The sequence below is a fragment of the Dipteris shenzhenensis genome, chromosome 14, assembly GCF_047967505.1.
Source record: "Dipteris shenzhenensis isolate YYH24624 ecotype China chromosome 14, Dip_SZ_1.0, whole genome shotgun sequence".
NCBI classification, from domain to species: domain Eukaryota; kingdom Viridiplantae; phylum Streptophyta; class Polypodiopsida; order Gleicheniales; family Dipteridaceae; genus Dipteris; species Dipteris shenzhenensis.
The window spans coordinates 47,981,398-47,996,624 of record NC_141609.1 but is presented as its reverse complement, the minus strand read 5'-3'; the positions used below and the strand labels follow the sequence as shown (position 1 = coordinate 47,996,624).

Sequence of the window (15,227 nt, the reverse complement as noted above, 5' to 3'; positions counted from 1 at the left end):
GGTTTCGTGAGGAGCTTAAGTGAGAGGCAAAATGAGGAGCAGCAGCAAGTATAACCAGGCGAACTGATAGAGATGTACAGAGATGCGCAAAAGGACAAAATTAATGACGTATGAACAGGCACAGAATTGGAAAAGCGATTAAAGGTAAGTCGTGAAAGCTGAAGGGGGAAAAACCCCCCTGGAAGAGCCTCACACAGCACCCAAAAGCACAGAACTTGTAAGCAGAAGCAAAAAACACAAACTGCCAGGAGAGAATTCGCGCCAGAAAGGATATGCCCACAAAGACCTGCATATCACGATACCAAGGGCACACAGCCCGAAGGAGGCTCAGAGAAGGTAAGGCGGGTATACACAGTTGAAATGGGGGCTGGAAAGACTGTGCAACAGCAGTAGATATCCTGCCAAGAGGTCAAGGGAGCAAGAAATGCCCTCAGATAGTAAAGGCGCAGCAAAACGAGCAGCTACCAGGGCGGCCTGAGGCAGAAAACACCATAGCTGAACCTGATCCTCTCTCCACCGTCACCTACACTAACACACACACACGCACACTCCCCACAAGCGCGCACGTGCGCACGCACACACACACACACACATAAAATATAACATTTTGTGTGTAAGATATAACATTTTATTTCATTGTGATTTTGGAAAACAATATACTGTTAATGTTTTATGATAAAAGAAAATGCATGTATACTAAGTGGAAGTACAAAACAAAAAAGAATATGAATTCAACGAACCTTGCTTCTCTAAAGCATGCAATTTCACACATACACACATCTATTTACTACAGCGATTTACGCAGGTGCTTCCACCTTCCACTAACAATATTGTGTATCCAAGTGAAATCAAAAAATTCTTAAACCCATCCACACGTTATTCTGTGCAATACATTCTGTATTTTCTAGGCATCAAAATACAGATGTAGATTACAATACCAATTGATTTAACAAGTTGTTTGCAATTTTTCCCAGCCAAGTGGACCACAATCTCTGTATTTGTCCGAGCCAACATTTGGACAAATTTTAATCAGATACTCAGAGCTCTTGGGAAAATTATTTTATGATTGTAACATGATACAGCCTAGCACTTTGGTCACTTCTCTACAGTTTGCACAGCAATATTTGAAGTGACTTTGGGAATAGAATAAAGAGACTCGAGATAAATATTTATCCAAGTGCCAAAATGCAGACACATGTCAAGCTTGGGCAGTCTATGACACTTCGTGGATACCGCAAACCATGTTGGCAGGTACAGCCACATCAAACATTTTTGGATACGCCAAACCCAAATCTGAACAAGCAGCATTGTAAACATCAAACATGTCACTTTCAGAGCACCTAAAATTGGCGTGAACCCTAGTACTGTTAAACACTGACATAGAACTAAGAGATCCAGACAACTTACTGTCCATTATATTCTTGAAAGTTTCCTGCCCCCAAGAGAAAAACCATAAAAATTACATCAGGCACCTCATTTCATATGAGATTCTCTCTCTCTCTCTCTCTCTCTCTCACCCACACACATGCACACACAACACACAGAAAGAAACAGTCTTTGTAATGTGTGAAGCTCTTAGGAGTGAGGCGCACATACAATCTTCTTTGAATAGCCTGTAAACTTCTAAATTTCTTGCAAAATCCCTTGCACTATGACTGAATCCTCTCATGCGATACATCCATGCTGCTGCTTGCAGACAACATTTGTCCAGGACTGGAATATTCTGTGTTTGATTCACGGTGTGATAAAGCTCTATTTTGGAAATTATTTGAAGGATGTGATGTGGTTTCTTGTTTCATATTTTATCCTTAAGAGCATAAGGCAGATGATGCTCAAGATGGGAAGCACAATTTAGACATAAAACTACAAAGCAAGGCTTTATTAGCTAACCTTGTGGTGAGGGAATTTCTCCAGGGCTTCAGCCTTTGGAAAAGGCTCACTGCCATTAACTCTTCTATTTCAGATTACAGAGGTAAATCTGTTCTCCACCAAGTTGTAGACAGTAGAGGGGTCATGTCCACTCATGCTGAACCTGGTTCTTGTGTAGAAAAGCAGGCTACATAGAGTGGTTAACCATTACTTTTCGATGATGGATTTCATTACAGCATGTGGGCTTACTTGGATGATGTGACCAAGTTTGAAAGTGGTTATGTTCAGGCAGAAATACTAAGGGGTGGAGTCTTTGGATGGATCGTGCTCAAAGGAAAATATGCAGAATATCCAATTGAAAGTGGCTCGACATAAAAGCTACTATTCAAGAATGTAATATCAATTTCAGTCGCCCTCTCTTCCTTCTTCCACCTTTGCTAGTTTTCAGAAATCTCAAAAAGAAAAAATGCACGTTACTGTGTGTGTGTGTGTGTTGTCTTACGTGGAGATTTTCTCTTGATGTAATCTTTCAGCTTACCAGTTCTGGGATAGCTGCCTTGTAATATGAAGCATTCAAAGTTTTCACTAAAAAAAGTGTGTTTGTTGGCACACGCATTATCTTATATGGTTTGGTAGCTAATCTCCAAGTCAACTTTCAAAAATCTAAGCTTCTTCCCTCCATATGAAAGATTGGCATCACATTTATGGCCTGGGGAAACGGTTTTACCCAAGCAGCTGGTGCATCATCTTGGTTACCCTTTGGGTGGACAATTACTCGCCACCGCCAGCAAATGGACTGGGTGCTTGAAAAGCTAAAGAAATTGGAGTAATGGCTAGTTCAATCGATTTTGGTTGCCTATATTTGCCTTTAATGATGTTTCTTTGCTCACCAAAGATGCATAGCAAATTGAATATTTTGATAGTAATCTGCATTTGTTAGCTCATAAGGGGAAATTGATGACTCAGCTCATGCAGGGTGATCAGCCATGGGTATACATGATGTGACATTTGCTGTTACATTTGTCTACTGCAACCTTTTGGTGCTAGTAGCTTACTCTTTGAGATTATATCCTAGGTCACATTGATGGCAGGATTAAGGGATATCCTTTTGTTACTAATTTGTTCTCTGACTGGAGGCACATACTCTCTCATTTGAAATGCAATGGCAAGGATTCTCTTGCTAGTAATTCCTCGCGTGCTGAATGCTTTCACTGGTCAAAAGTGTTTATGCAACCATTGGCATTGCAAGAACACCAAAGGTGAGGATAAAGTTGATGATCCAAAACATGAGTTAAATCCAAAGAAAAATAGAATTTTCAGTTTGTAAAACCCTTTAAAGATTGCTTTGCAAAGTCTTTTCTGATTTCTGATCCATGCATAGATGATGTGTTGGATGGGTTAGAAGGAACTACTATGTTCAATAGGGTTGATTTGAAGAGTGGCAATCATCAGATCAATTGGAAGAAGGGGGTGAGGGAGAGAAAAGCCAACTCCATTCTCAAGAGTGACCTCCACAATCATGGCAACCGAAGGAGTGGGATCGATTGGAAGAAGGGGGTGAGGGAGAGAAAAGCTAGTGAATTCATCACCAAAGGAGAGTTCAAGGCAAATGCTATAGTAGAAGCTCTCTAGAGTCACCCGTGGAGGAAAGAGAAGCAGTGCAAACTATCCATGTTTGAAGCCTATGGCCTCAAGCTGCTTGCTTGCAAACTTGCTACATTAGCTAAAATTGAACTTGCTACAAAATGATTGCATGCTTGTAGCAAGTTGTGACCTGTTTTGGCTCAGGGGAGCATTGCTCCAAAGGCTTAGACAACTTAGGAATAGGAATACTAGAACACAAAGTACATAGGAACATTGGAACAATGCGTGCCTGTAGGACGATGTGACCTGTTCTAGCACATCATCCTACATTGCAAACAAAAGTATTTCTTTACATCTAACAAAACAATTTTATGGCCCCCCTTACATGCCCAGATTGGGCATATACAACAATCATGGCATTCCGGGAGGTTCAATTCTTTGTAGCATTTTTGTGAACCCTGCCCTAGCATCATCTAGGCTTATACATTTCCATACATATTGAGAAGGGTTGTCCCACCAATAACAGATTCTGCCATTGCTAGAGTGGCATGGATCAATGGACCTCTACTAAAGCTAACATAGCAGCAACTGTATCTAATGCAGATGAAGGATATTTTGTATATCTTAGAACCCTTGACCAAGATAATTTGTATGGCTTCCTTGCCATGGATATTCTGAGCACGTGCAATAATCATAGAATATCCATACTATAATTGCTGCCAACTTCTACGCAATGGCCTTGATTTTGATGCACAATGTAATTAACTCCAAGCTTGTAAAGAGGCTGAAATTAAAGACTAGCCCATCTAACTATGCATACACAGTCAGAATGGCTGATGGAGATTCAATTGAAGTATGGGACCAAAGGGTTACCTAGTTGGAACTTCGAATTCAGGACTATACAGAGAAGCTTGATTTTGAAATGACAAAGCTTGCTCACGCAGATATAGCCCTAGGTAAGGCTTAGCATTCTAGGAAGAATCCAGCCATAGATTGAAAAAAGCACATTTATCAATTTAAGATGAATGATGTGATGTATGTCTTACGAGGTGAAAAAGATATACCTCAAGGACCGTTGGTTTCCGTAACGGAAGTTCAAAAAGCTCAAGAAGAGTTTTTGTTTCTTTATACAGCATCAGTATAGCCGATTGATGGTCCTTCGGCTAGCACTGATGTTAACTAAAATGGGAAGATGGCCAAGTTGGCTAATTAAATAGTAGAGGAGTTCTCTGATTGTTTTAGGAACGAGTTACCTTATGGGTTACCTCTAGAGCGGAATGTTCAGCATAAGATTGAACTAATCTCGGGGGCAGAACTTGTAAATAGACCTCCCTATAGGTTAAGTTTTATTGAAGAAGCGGAGGTGCGAAGACAACTGGAAGAATTCCTCAAGCTGGGGCAGATTCAACCCAGTTTCTCACCTTTTGCTTCGCCAATGATATTGAAGAAAAAGAAAGATGATACTTTTCGCCTCTGTATAGATTAAAGAACACTGAATAATATCACTGTTAAGCACATGTATCCGTAAACATATATTTCGTCTGCATGCATTACCCAAATCCATAGTGTCAGATAGGGATGTTAAATTTACCAATCATTTTTGGACTGCAGTGTTTGAGACACTAAGGACTAAGTTAGGAATGAGTAGTGGGGATCGTCCAGAAACGGATGGTCAGATGGAAAGAATCAACCAAATTTTAGAAAATATGCTTAGAGCATATGTTTCATTGAGGCAACATACGTGGGACAAATGGTTGCCACTATTAGAATTTGCCTACAATGATAGAAAACATTCCTCTACATGGTTTAGCCCATTTCAACTGAACTATGGCTATAGACCAGCAAATCCAACTAGAGTTGGAGTACCTCAGAAAGTACCTAGTGCTGCGAACTTTGTCATTCAGATGTGGGAGATGCTAGCACTTGCGAGAGCTAACATCCGCCAAGCTAACGATAGAGCTAAGGCGTATGCGGATGAAAACAGATCCGTTAGAGAATTTAAGGAATGAGAAAAAGTTTTTCTCAGAGTTCCTTTGCAGTCTTTGACTGTAGGAGAGTGTGCTAAGTTATCACCCAAATATTGTGGGCCGTGGTTAATTCTAAAAAGATTAGGCAAGGTGGCCTATAAATTAGAATTACCACAGGGTTGTAAGGTGCACCTAGTGTTTCATGTTTCTCGTTTAAAGAAATTTTTGCATATAGGTGACTCACTAATCGAGGGTGTTGTTTTGTTTCAAGAGATAGAGAATAATGCAGGACGCAAACCAACAAGAATCCTGGACCAAGGAACAATGCAAGTACGCAATCGGAAGATACCCACGGTGTTGGTTGCATGGCCTCTATCAGAAGCTACCTGAGAATCCGTATACCAGTTACGGAGAATGTTCCCAAACTTTATCATCGAGGACGCTGATGCCTGAAGAGGGAAGGAATGTTACGCTCAAGTTGAGGTAGCATGACCTTGGAAGGGTCAGTCGACATTTTCCTTTAAAGGATCAATGTTTGTATTATATTTATTGGGCTTCATGTAAGTGGTCAAAGGGGTTAATGTCAAGGTCCTTGATGAGGGTGACAGGACACGGACTAGATGGGTCTAAGGCTATGGGTCTTAAATGCATCGAATGTGTAATGTGTCTAGGGGCAAGTGAAATAATGGATATCCCAAGAGAGGGGTATATGGTGCATTTAAGAGGTACCCTAAAATGAGGACATGTGGCATACTAGATCCATCTAAGGAATTGGGGCTTGGTGGATTTTGCAAGCAAGAGCTATTCACATGCGTGAGATTTCGTGAGAGCTTGTGAACTCCGAGATAAGGATGGGAGGATAAATTGTGTGCTTGCACCGTGATTCATCGTAGACTCAGGCGCAATGGAACAGGTTATTGAAGAGGGAACGTATCATTTCAGATTGTCTAATCAATCTGCTAGGAATGCCCTTTTCCCCCTTTAGGCTTTTGTGCTGAGTGGGACTGGACCCTCTCAGGTTTTTCTCATGCATGGTGTACTTTTGCCTTGAGCACTTAGCTCTTGGGGCCTTTTCCATACTTAATAGAAGTCTTCTTCATGAATTTAGAGTCGGGGATGAGTGCAGTGAGGGGGCACCATCAAGGGGGGTTGAGGTTGGGGGGGGTTGAGGTTGTGTTTGTTTGAGCATAGGGCTTGAGCATGTGGTCATATGTTGGAGATAGATGGGCAAAAGGGCCTCCCCTCTCAAGATCCTTTAGAGGGGGTCTAGTTGTCTATGGTGAGACGGCAGCCTGAAGTAAGATGTGATGCACCCTTTGTCTGTGACAGCTTGTTGGAAGACCGAAAAATCTGTGTGGCCTTATGGCAAAAAACAAGGCTAGCATTAAACTGTGGTTTGCTGCATCTGATACACCCTTCTCTGTCTTTTGTAGAAGTCAATACGATTTCTTTCCTTCTCGTTATGGGCTAAAGTGCAAGTAAATCAGAACCCACAAAGGCCTAGGCTTGACCTCTGCCTTGAGACTTACAATCACAGCCCTACTATTGAGCTACAGATTTGTACTCACTTTTTTACTATTTCGTTATTGTTTCCTCATTGCAAAAATCACTAAGAAATTACATACCTCATCTTTTGATAATCGAGGATTGTACATAATTTCTTCCCCAACAGTGGTCACCTGCACACCATGATCCAAGGTATATTCTTGAATATAAGAAATGAAAAACCATCAGATCTCATTAAACTATAATGTTTGAATGAAACTCTCATCATGCACAGCAGTGAAATATTCATGCCACAGCAAGCACATTTTCTTTCCTACTTCATCGTTTCGCTTTGATAGTCATTTGTTGGTCCCCTTAAGAATTAACACTATCAAATATCTGAGACAGAGAGTCGAGCAGAGACTTTGAGCTCTGCTGCTCTAAGAATCAAGATTAGTGTCCCCCAAAAAATATAACATTGAGACAAATGTCGACATTATATCTGGTCACACATTGTGAACATGTGTTGTTTACTTAAATATGTCTCCCATGCACGCTTACTTGTTTCCAGTAATCATCCACAAAGTTTCAGAAATAAGCTAATGCATATACATGTGATATCACACTTTTTAGCAAATTGTGTGCACACATTTATCTTGGAAATGCATTCTGCGAAAATGAAAGTAGAGAAAAGGTGCAAAGCCTGCCTCGGTTTGCTCTAAAATGTCACATCATATATTCACAGAAAAACTGACACCTGTGAAATTCTTTGCACCCTTAACTGTACAAGATCACTTAATCGACACCTAAACTAACATACTGTCCAAGTCTGTATCATCAGCTACTTAACCAACTCTGAATGCCTTTGTATAAATCCCACTTTGTTGGTAGCATGTAGACTGAGGACCATATTTTCATGTGATTTTGAACTGAGGTTATGTGATTTCAAGAGAACCATTTCAACCATTGCAAATAATACCACAAGTTTTGAGCCATAAATCTTATACAAAATTTCCTAAAGCATTTTGAACACTTATCAGGAATTTGGAACTGAATGCCTGAACTAAGATAAAATACCTCAATTGTTCGAAACAGGAAGAAGAAAAAAAGATGACAAGTTCAAAGGGAGGAAAGCAGATGCCTAAATCAACTCCAAGACTGGTTGACTCCCAGTCATAGTTGGTGATAAAGTTGTTGGAGCTATTGTGAAGATCTTGCAGTTCAGACCTTGGTTCCATAGTTTTACATCACAGTAGCATTAGCCCTGCCAATGACATAGCTGAGTGCCACTGTGTCACAGCACAACTTGCACAATTAGTTTGAAAAGAAGGAGATGATATTTGCTCACAACAAGATTGGCCAATGCCACAACCGAAGGACAAAGATGGGAATCATTCTCCATATGGACAAGAATTCCTCACCCAAGGCCTCAAGATCTGTACTCTTAAGATCTGGATGGTGTGGACACTCATGCAAGAAAACCAGGCTTGTCCAATTGATCTTCCAAAATGAAAAAAGAAATACAAGACTGCTAGAACAAGCTTCTCAGTACACACTCTTCATAGAAAGCAGAAGTCTTTAGAAAAGAGAGAGAGAGAGAAAGAAAGAAAGAAAAGAAAGATATATTAACATCCACAGGAGACCTCACGGGTGTATGGGACAAAATGCACACCAAAATCATCAACATCAGTTAGAGACTGAGAATCTATGGGGGAGTACAGCAGCTCAGCCCCAAATTCCTATAGCATAACTACATTCAAGTGCTATATTAAGGGTGGTCTAAATAACATCAGTTTAAGACTGAGAGTCTTTGGGGTTACGTTTGAAATCTCTAATGAGTGCTTGTCTGTCTCGATAAACCGCCCATTTACCTTCTTTCCTTGCTTCTTTTCACTTTGATAAGTTCATTTGCCCTTTGTTTGAGTTGGGTCGGAGTGAGCTCTTCAGATATCCAACTCCTAGTACTCTTGAGCTTGTTGGTTTGTCTAAGGATATTGGTTTCTTCAAATCCTTTCTTTGAAATAAATATGTGCTTGGTTTCCCTTTCGAGTGATAAGACTTTTGTCATTTTCATCCCAACCGGTTTGTGGCACTAATGTACTATTAGTACTCCAAATGTAGATCGAGGTCCCCGAAGTCATAATACTAATAGTTTAGAATAAAACGGAGTGTATCTCGATACATGTTCCCTCTCCTTCCCCACCCATCTTCATTTGCAATCTTTAGTGTAAACATGGCAGAACAAATGAAAAGCCACAAATCCTCCGCTCTAAGCCATGTAGCTTGCTCTATGCAGTATTCTAGCGATAAGCCATCACGATCAACTGTCAAGGGGGAAAATGTATTGCTCTCTGCTCCAACCCTTGCATCATACAAGTGTGTGTTGTTTTTGGCATCTTCTCATCATTTATGTAGCTGCCCCAGCTCTCAAACAACCATGGTATCAATGATGCATCCTGCCAGTACACCAGTACATCCATCTCGCTCACAACCATACAATATTTCTTGTGAGTAGCTATTTGTCATATTTAGAAGGCATCTAATATGCATAATCACAACCAATTCACATGATATCGAAGTGCGGAGGGGTAGGTGGGCAAGACCCAGGATTCCCAGTGAAGAAAGCACCTGCAAAATCTTCTCCACAAGGGAGGTAGAAAATGAGCAGCATGTACTCCTAAGATTTAGAGCTACGGACACATCAGATAAGAGTATGGGACAGCAGATAATTTGCAAAATTCACAACCACCTTTGATACATCATGTTCTCCTCAATTCCTAGCATTAGAATATACGTAGGTCCTAGTTGTCTTTCAATCAACTATTCCTTTCTTAGTACCCCTACATGTCCTAGGTGTCCCGCCTGATTGAAGTCCTAGATATCGTAAGTGTGTTAGGTGTCATAGGCATCCTTAGACTCCTAGGCATTTTACCTGCCTTAACTGTCAAAAAACCGCAAAACAAAATCAGTAAATTGCAGCCTTCTTTTTTAATCAACTGTACGGTAAGCAATGCCATCAGCAAAGAGGAAATACACATACCCTTCAAATGGATCCATCTATCCTTGATCAAGCTTAATGGCATGCACCTTTCACTGAGCATGCTAATGAGTCATGTGCATGAGCACTATTCGCCTGTTCACCCTACCACAATGCCTAGTGAGTCAATGGTGCACACTGTAATTCTTAACAATGGGAGAGAGGCTAATCCTCCTCCCATCCTTTTGGCTCAGGATCATAGCCGACCTTGTCCAATGCACAGATTGGAGACACCAGGTTTCAGCAAGAAAGTGGCATGGGTCGCTAGCTAATACTTTGCAAGCATATCTTTGCAAGCATATCGTGCTTTACCTAAGGACTTAACAGATGAGATGCCATTTCACCATTATGGGAGTCTTAAGAGGGATGATGTCCATGGTTCAGAGCAGGTCAGGTCAATTCAGGAACTCTGTGGTCAAAGATTTCAAAAACAAGCTTGCAGTGATCAAACCTTTAATGAGTGGATCCTTTTTGCTGTAAGCATTTGCAAGATTATGCGCACACTTGGTAGTGCTACATGTAGGATTTATTGAATAGATCCACCACGTGGGACTAATTTATTGATAGTCACCATCTTCATCTTCCCACTCACCTTGGAATAATATTTGGCTAATTTGTATCCCCTCCCAAACCGGCATAGTCCAAGAGTATACAATAATTCTAGAGGCTCTCCCTCTTCTTGCATAACATTTCGGAGAGAGGAGAATTAGAACATTATATTTAAGGATTACACCCTCATTTGGCTTGCCCTAGGCCGGAGATTACATTTATACCTCTCCTGCTCCATTCCCCACAAGGCATATAATACTTTTTTCCACACCGACACTAAATCATTCACCGCCCTTGGCGAATGTAAAACAACAAGATGAGGAAACATGCCTCCCTCTATATGAATCAATATATGAAGTGCTGGGACATGCTCCCGAGCTAGCATCAAAATAAAACATACATTTCCAAAACTTCCCACCTCCAATCGATTATGATTACAATTGAGCATGAACCAGACATCTTCCACATGTCTCGGTGCCAACAAATAATTCTCCCATGAATCCAAGAACACAATTATAGTCAAACTAACAAAAGCAAGAAGAGAACAACAATAGGGTCGACCTAGGTTGCAAGTACTTCTTGTCTCGACAACCTACTCATGACACCCTCTTGAGCTCCACCAAGAGAGAGAGAGAGAGAGAGAGTCCTAATCTTACCATCATATAAAAAATATACATTCAAAAAGTTTCCCCATGTATCAATCCACAAACACTTCATACTCAAATGTTTCACATATCACAAGAAGACCCAACCAATGAATGCCCATGCAAACGTGATGCTTGCTTCATAAGATGCCAAAAGTGAGATCCTTGAATTGCTACACAACTGGTGCTGGGCTGAAATAATGCAAGAATTTGATATCCAATTGACATATAGGAAGGGAAATTTTAATGAAGTAACAGATTCCTGAAGCCAAATGCCAATGGTAATGTATCGAGTTTACTCAATCCCAAAATGATTTCCTAGAGCCCTTAAGGAAAATGTGAACTTCATTAGAGTTGTTGCATCTCCCTATCAACCCCCTCCCTCCTGCTGCCCCCTCCCCTCCTCCCTCCCTACTACTTTCTCCCTTGCTCCCTACTGCCCCACCTCCCTCCCTCTGCCCAGCCTCGCTCTCCCTACTCCCCGCCTTTACTTCTGCCCACCTGCTTGCATTTCTTTCCCCTCTCTGCTTTTTCCTCATCCATCTGCCCCTTGCCTCTGTGTTTGCCTCCCATGCCTTTGTTTCTGCGCTGCAGCTGCTCTTTCTCTGCCTTGTCCCCTACCTTTATTTCTGCCTTGCCTGCCTCTATTTCTGCCACCCTGCATGCTCTTTCTCTGCCCTTGCCTTTGCTTCTACCTTTCCAAACTTATCGCCTCCGGTCTCCATGCCCTGTCCTAACCCCTCCCTCTCAGCCTCTCTCATCCCCTCCCATTCCTGCCCCCTGCTTCCCTTTCCCTTTCCCTACCCCCAACCCCTCCCCCCGTAGTCCTCTCAACCTTGATTGACGAACCTATTCGGTCAATCCTTGGCCCTTCCACTCGTCGCAATAACTAGCTCCAAAAGGACATGGAGTTTGAGAGCTCCACCACCCTCTTTGCACGCATTCATGGATCTCACCCTTCCAGATCAGGGCTAGGGACTGGATGCTCTTATAGACCTTTCTCCCCCCTTTGTGATATTCAATTATCAAGTGGCTTTTAATTACTTGGAGGCTGAGAGCACAATGCTCAAAGCTAGCCCCTTTACGCTTGGCTTCAAAAGGATTTCCCTGACACCCTTCACAATGTCTCTTGTTCTCGTTTTGTGGCTGAAGCAATGAGCATCTTTTGAAATCACGTAGTCAATATGGAGCTGAGACTCTCCCTGAGACAAGATGAGGAGCTCTTGGACAGTGAACTTGCTGATGACAATGCTATTTTTGTTTTGGCACAAAAGACTTCTATTAAGTATGAACAAAACCCGTGAGAGTAAGATCAAAGAGAAAATACATCATGCTGTGCATGAGCAAAAATACTCCTCCAAAGAGGCCAAAAACAACCACCAAGATTGAGGCTGAAAGTGCCATCTCAACCCTATAGTGGTCTCAGAGAAGAAAGGAGAACCCCTCCATTCTCTAAAGAAAATAGCCCTCCTCCCAGAAGCTGCCCGAGAGGACCCCTACATGCTTGCCCAAATGGCCATCAGCGTATGTATAGTATCTGTCCATATACCGGCCAAAGTGTGTGAAAGGTGGACCTAGGATCCATCCAAAGCCTCTGTGCTTCTGACTCTCCAACTATGCCATGCCACAATACTCGCCAGTATCTCCCAAGAAGAGCCTACAGAGGCATGCACAGCTCTAAAGGGTGAGGTAGGAACATCATCTAGAGAGCATGGCTCAACAAAGTAACATCGAATCGATAAAGCCTAAGAGGAGTCTTATCTCTCATAACCCCGAAAGAGAGAGCCAAGCAATCGAACCCCAAGTCATGAAGAAGGGGCGACAAATAGAAGTATTGAAACTGCTAGCTATCCCCTTCCCATTAATCCTGGCTTGTCTGCAATCCAATAGATAATACTGAATTGACTCCATAGCAGAGAGGCAACGAGGACAAGTAGGGTCAACCCCAAACCTGGATCTCCACAAGTTCATTGCAATCCCTCCATGAATAGAAAGCCAAAAGAATAGAGTAATTTTTTTGTTTCTGAGAGATTTCTAGAGTGCAAGTCTGCTGAAATCAAAATCTAACATCCTTCACAATATGTTGCTCTGGATGGCCTCCAATCTCTATAACTCAGCTGAAATGTCCTAGCATTACTAACAATGTACCGAAAGAAGGGGAGGCTCTTCTCTCGGTGCCCTTCAGCAATCCATTCCCACTCTCCAAGATCCCATTGCAAGTACTTTTGGGAACACCCCATAAAGCCACAATCTCCAAGCCCCCAGGTTAACAAGACATAAGTGAGGGTCTATGTACCACTTTGAAACTGAACCATGATTCACAGAAAACCCACAATCCGAACCGGCCGAAATGCAACCTCTAATAAACATCATCGATCGATCTAGACAGCCTGCCTCCCGGCAAGGACCTAAAAAGCAAGGGCATCCTCATATGCAACACAGAAAGCAATAACCTGTAGAGGAACGCCTACTCCCATCGAAGTGGAACACGAAATAGGCATGTCAATTGTATTCATCCAGGCATGTCATCTGTGTTCATCCAATCCACTGGAATGGCCACATCAATCTATTGAATTCTACCTGCACTCCCTTTGAGATTGCTTATGAAATCAGCCTTACGATCCTTTTGAAGCTTTTTGAAAGATTTCCAGAATCCCACAATGGAGGCAAGGCCCCTCTCCCACCTAGACCACTGCATATATTGAGAGACACCAAGTGGTCTATCATGATCATTAAGTATGCTGTCATTCCACATGACAAGTTGCCTATCAATCTCTTCATGAGAGGAAGGGGAAACTCTCTGAAGGGTACTTCTAAAGCTGGAACCGCCGAGCTTTCAGGATAGCATCCATAAGAGGGGAGGAAGGAGGCAGTGGGCTGAAGTGAAAACATGGACTTGTACATCTAACTTTTTGGCAAGCTAACACTTGAGCAGAAAGTTATCACACTTTAACATAGACTACTGAAACTATGCCAAGCAAACTATTTGCTCTAATCAAATTTTGGTGTACTTTTCATAATAGCGATCTAAAAATACCAATGGATAGACATAAAAGGGACAAATAATCTCATATAGTTTTCATAAAAAATGGAATATCGAGCAAAGTGTTACGGTTGAGTTGAGGTTCCCAAGAGAAAATAATATCATCTCATAATAGATTTAAAAAAGAGTCTCTCATATGGATGCACTAAGCAATTAAGCGAAGAGGGCTTTAAGAGTGAATATGTCTTCTCATTAAATAATGATGAGGTCCCTAGCCTCGGCATCCTATATATACAATATTTGACTCTCATAAGTGAGAATGGATGGATTTTCATAAAAGCACAAGATTGGACTCACAAGCAAAGGGGAAAACAAAAGGATCATGAAGGGAAAAGAGCGTAGACTGTCTTCATCAATCTATGATCAAGATAAAGCCATGGAAGGAGTTAGATACATAAATACTACATATGTTAAAAGAGAAAATCAGATGCTTGAGAGATACAAAAATTCTCACCCTCCTTCTAGTTGTTACCTTTCTACTTGATAGATATCTTCACCCTCTTGTGGCATAAGGACATGGGTCACCAATCAATTGTCCTTTTAGTCTGCTTTTGAAAAAGTGTCCCATTAAATTATTTCATGACTCTTTAAGATAAGAAATTTAAGAATCTTTTCACATGGAGCCCATAGGGACCCTCTCTATTGCACATGTCAATATCCTGAGTGACTTCACCAAGGAGAGAGGTTGCAGATTTTTGATCCGTCCACCAAGGATGGGCATCCCTGGTAGACTCCACCAGTAACAGATCAACCCTCTAGCACCTAGCAATGGGCTGATTTGCATAAGGAGGAACCCCCTCTAATCCATGCATCTATGAATCCAAAGTGAAGAGTGTGCCCTCCAGAAAGCTCCAACAAGATTAGTCTATGAAACCTTGTCCAAGTCAAACACTTTTTCTACTATGTATGGAGCTAAGAGTAGAGAAAATGTGTTTATTGACTTTACCTCCCATCTGAGTCCAAAATCACTCTCGTGCATGAAAGGCATACTCTACTCTCTGATGCAGCAATGTCTGCTAATGAACCCTTGCTCTGCAGCAAGGCGCTTC

The 15,227-nt window shown here is 41.7% G+C and overlaps 1 protein-coding gene across 1 annotated transcript in view; it reads right to left on the bottom strand.

Moving 5' to 3' along the window:
• Positions 1–754: 754 nt before the first annotated feature.
• Positions 755–15,227, bottom strand: part of GLY3 (glyoxalase II 3) — a 158,882-nt gene continuing 144,409 nt past the window's right edge. Inside the window, exons 7-9 of the mRNA XM_087384632.1 lie at positions 7,046–7,099; positions 1,408–1,432; positions 755–1,293 (exon numbers count right to left, since the gene is read on the bottom strand). Of these exons, the coding sequence (XP_087240758.1) occupies positions 1,214–1,293; positions 1,408–1,432; positions 7,046–7,099 (159 nt within the window). The 3' untranslated portion in view covers positions 755–1,213. The remainder of the gene's footprint in view (positions 1,294–1,407; positions 1,433–7,045; positions 7,100–15,227) is intronic.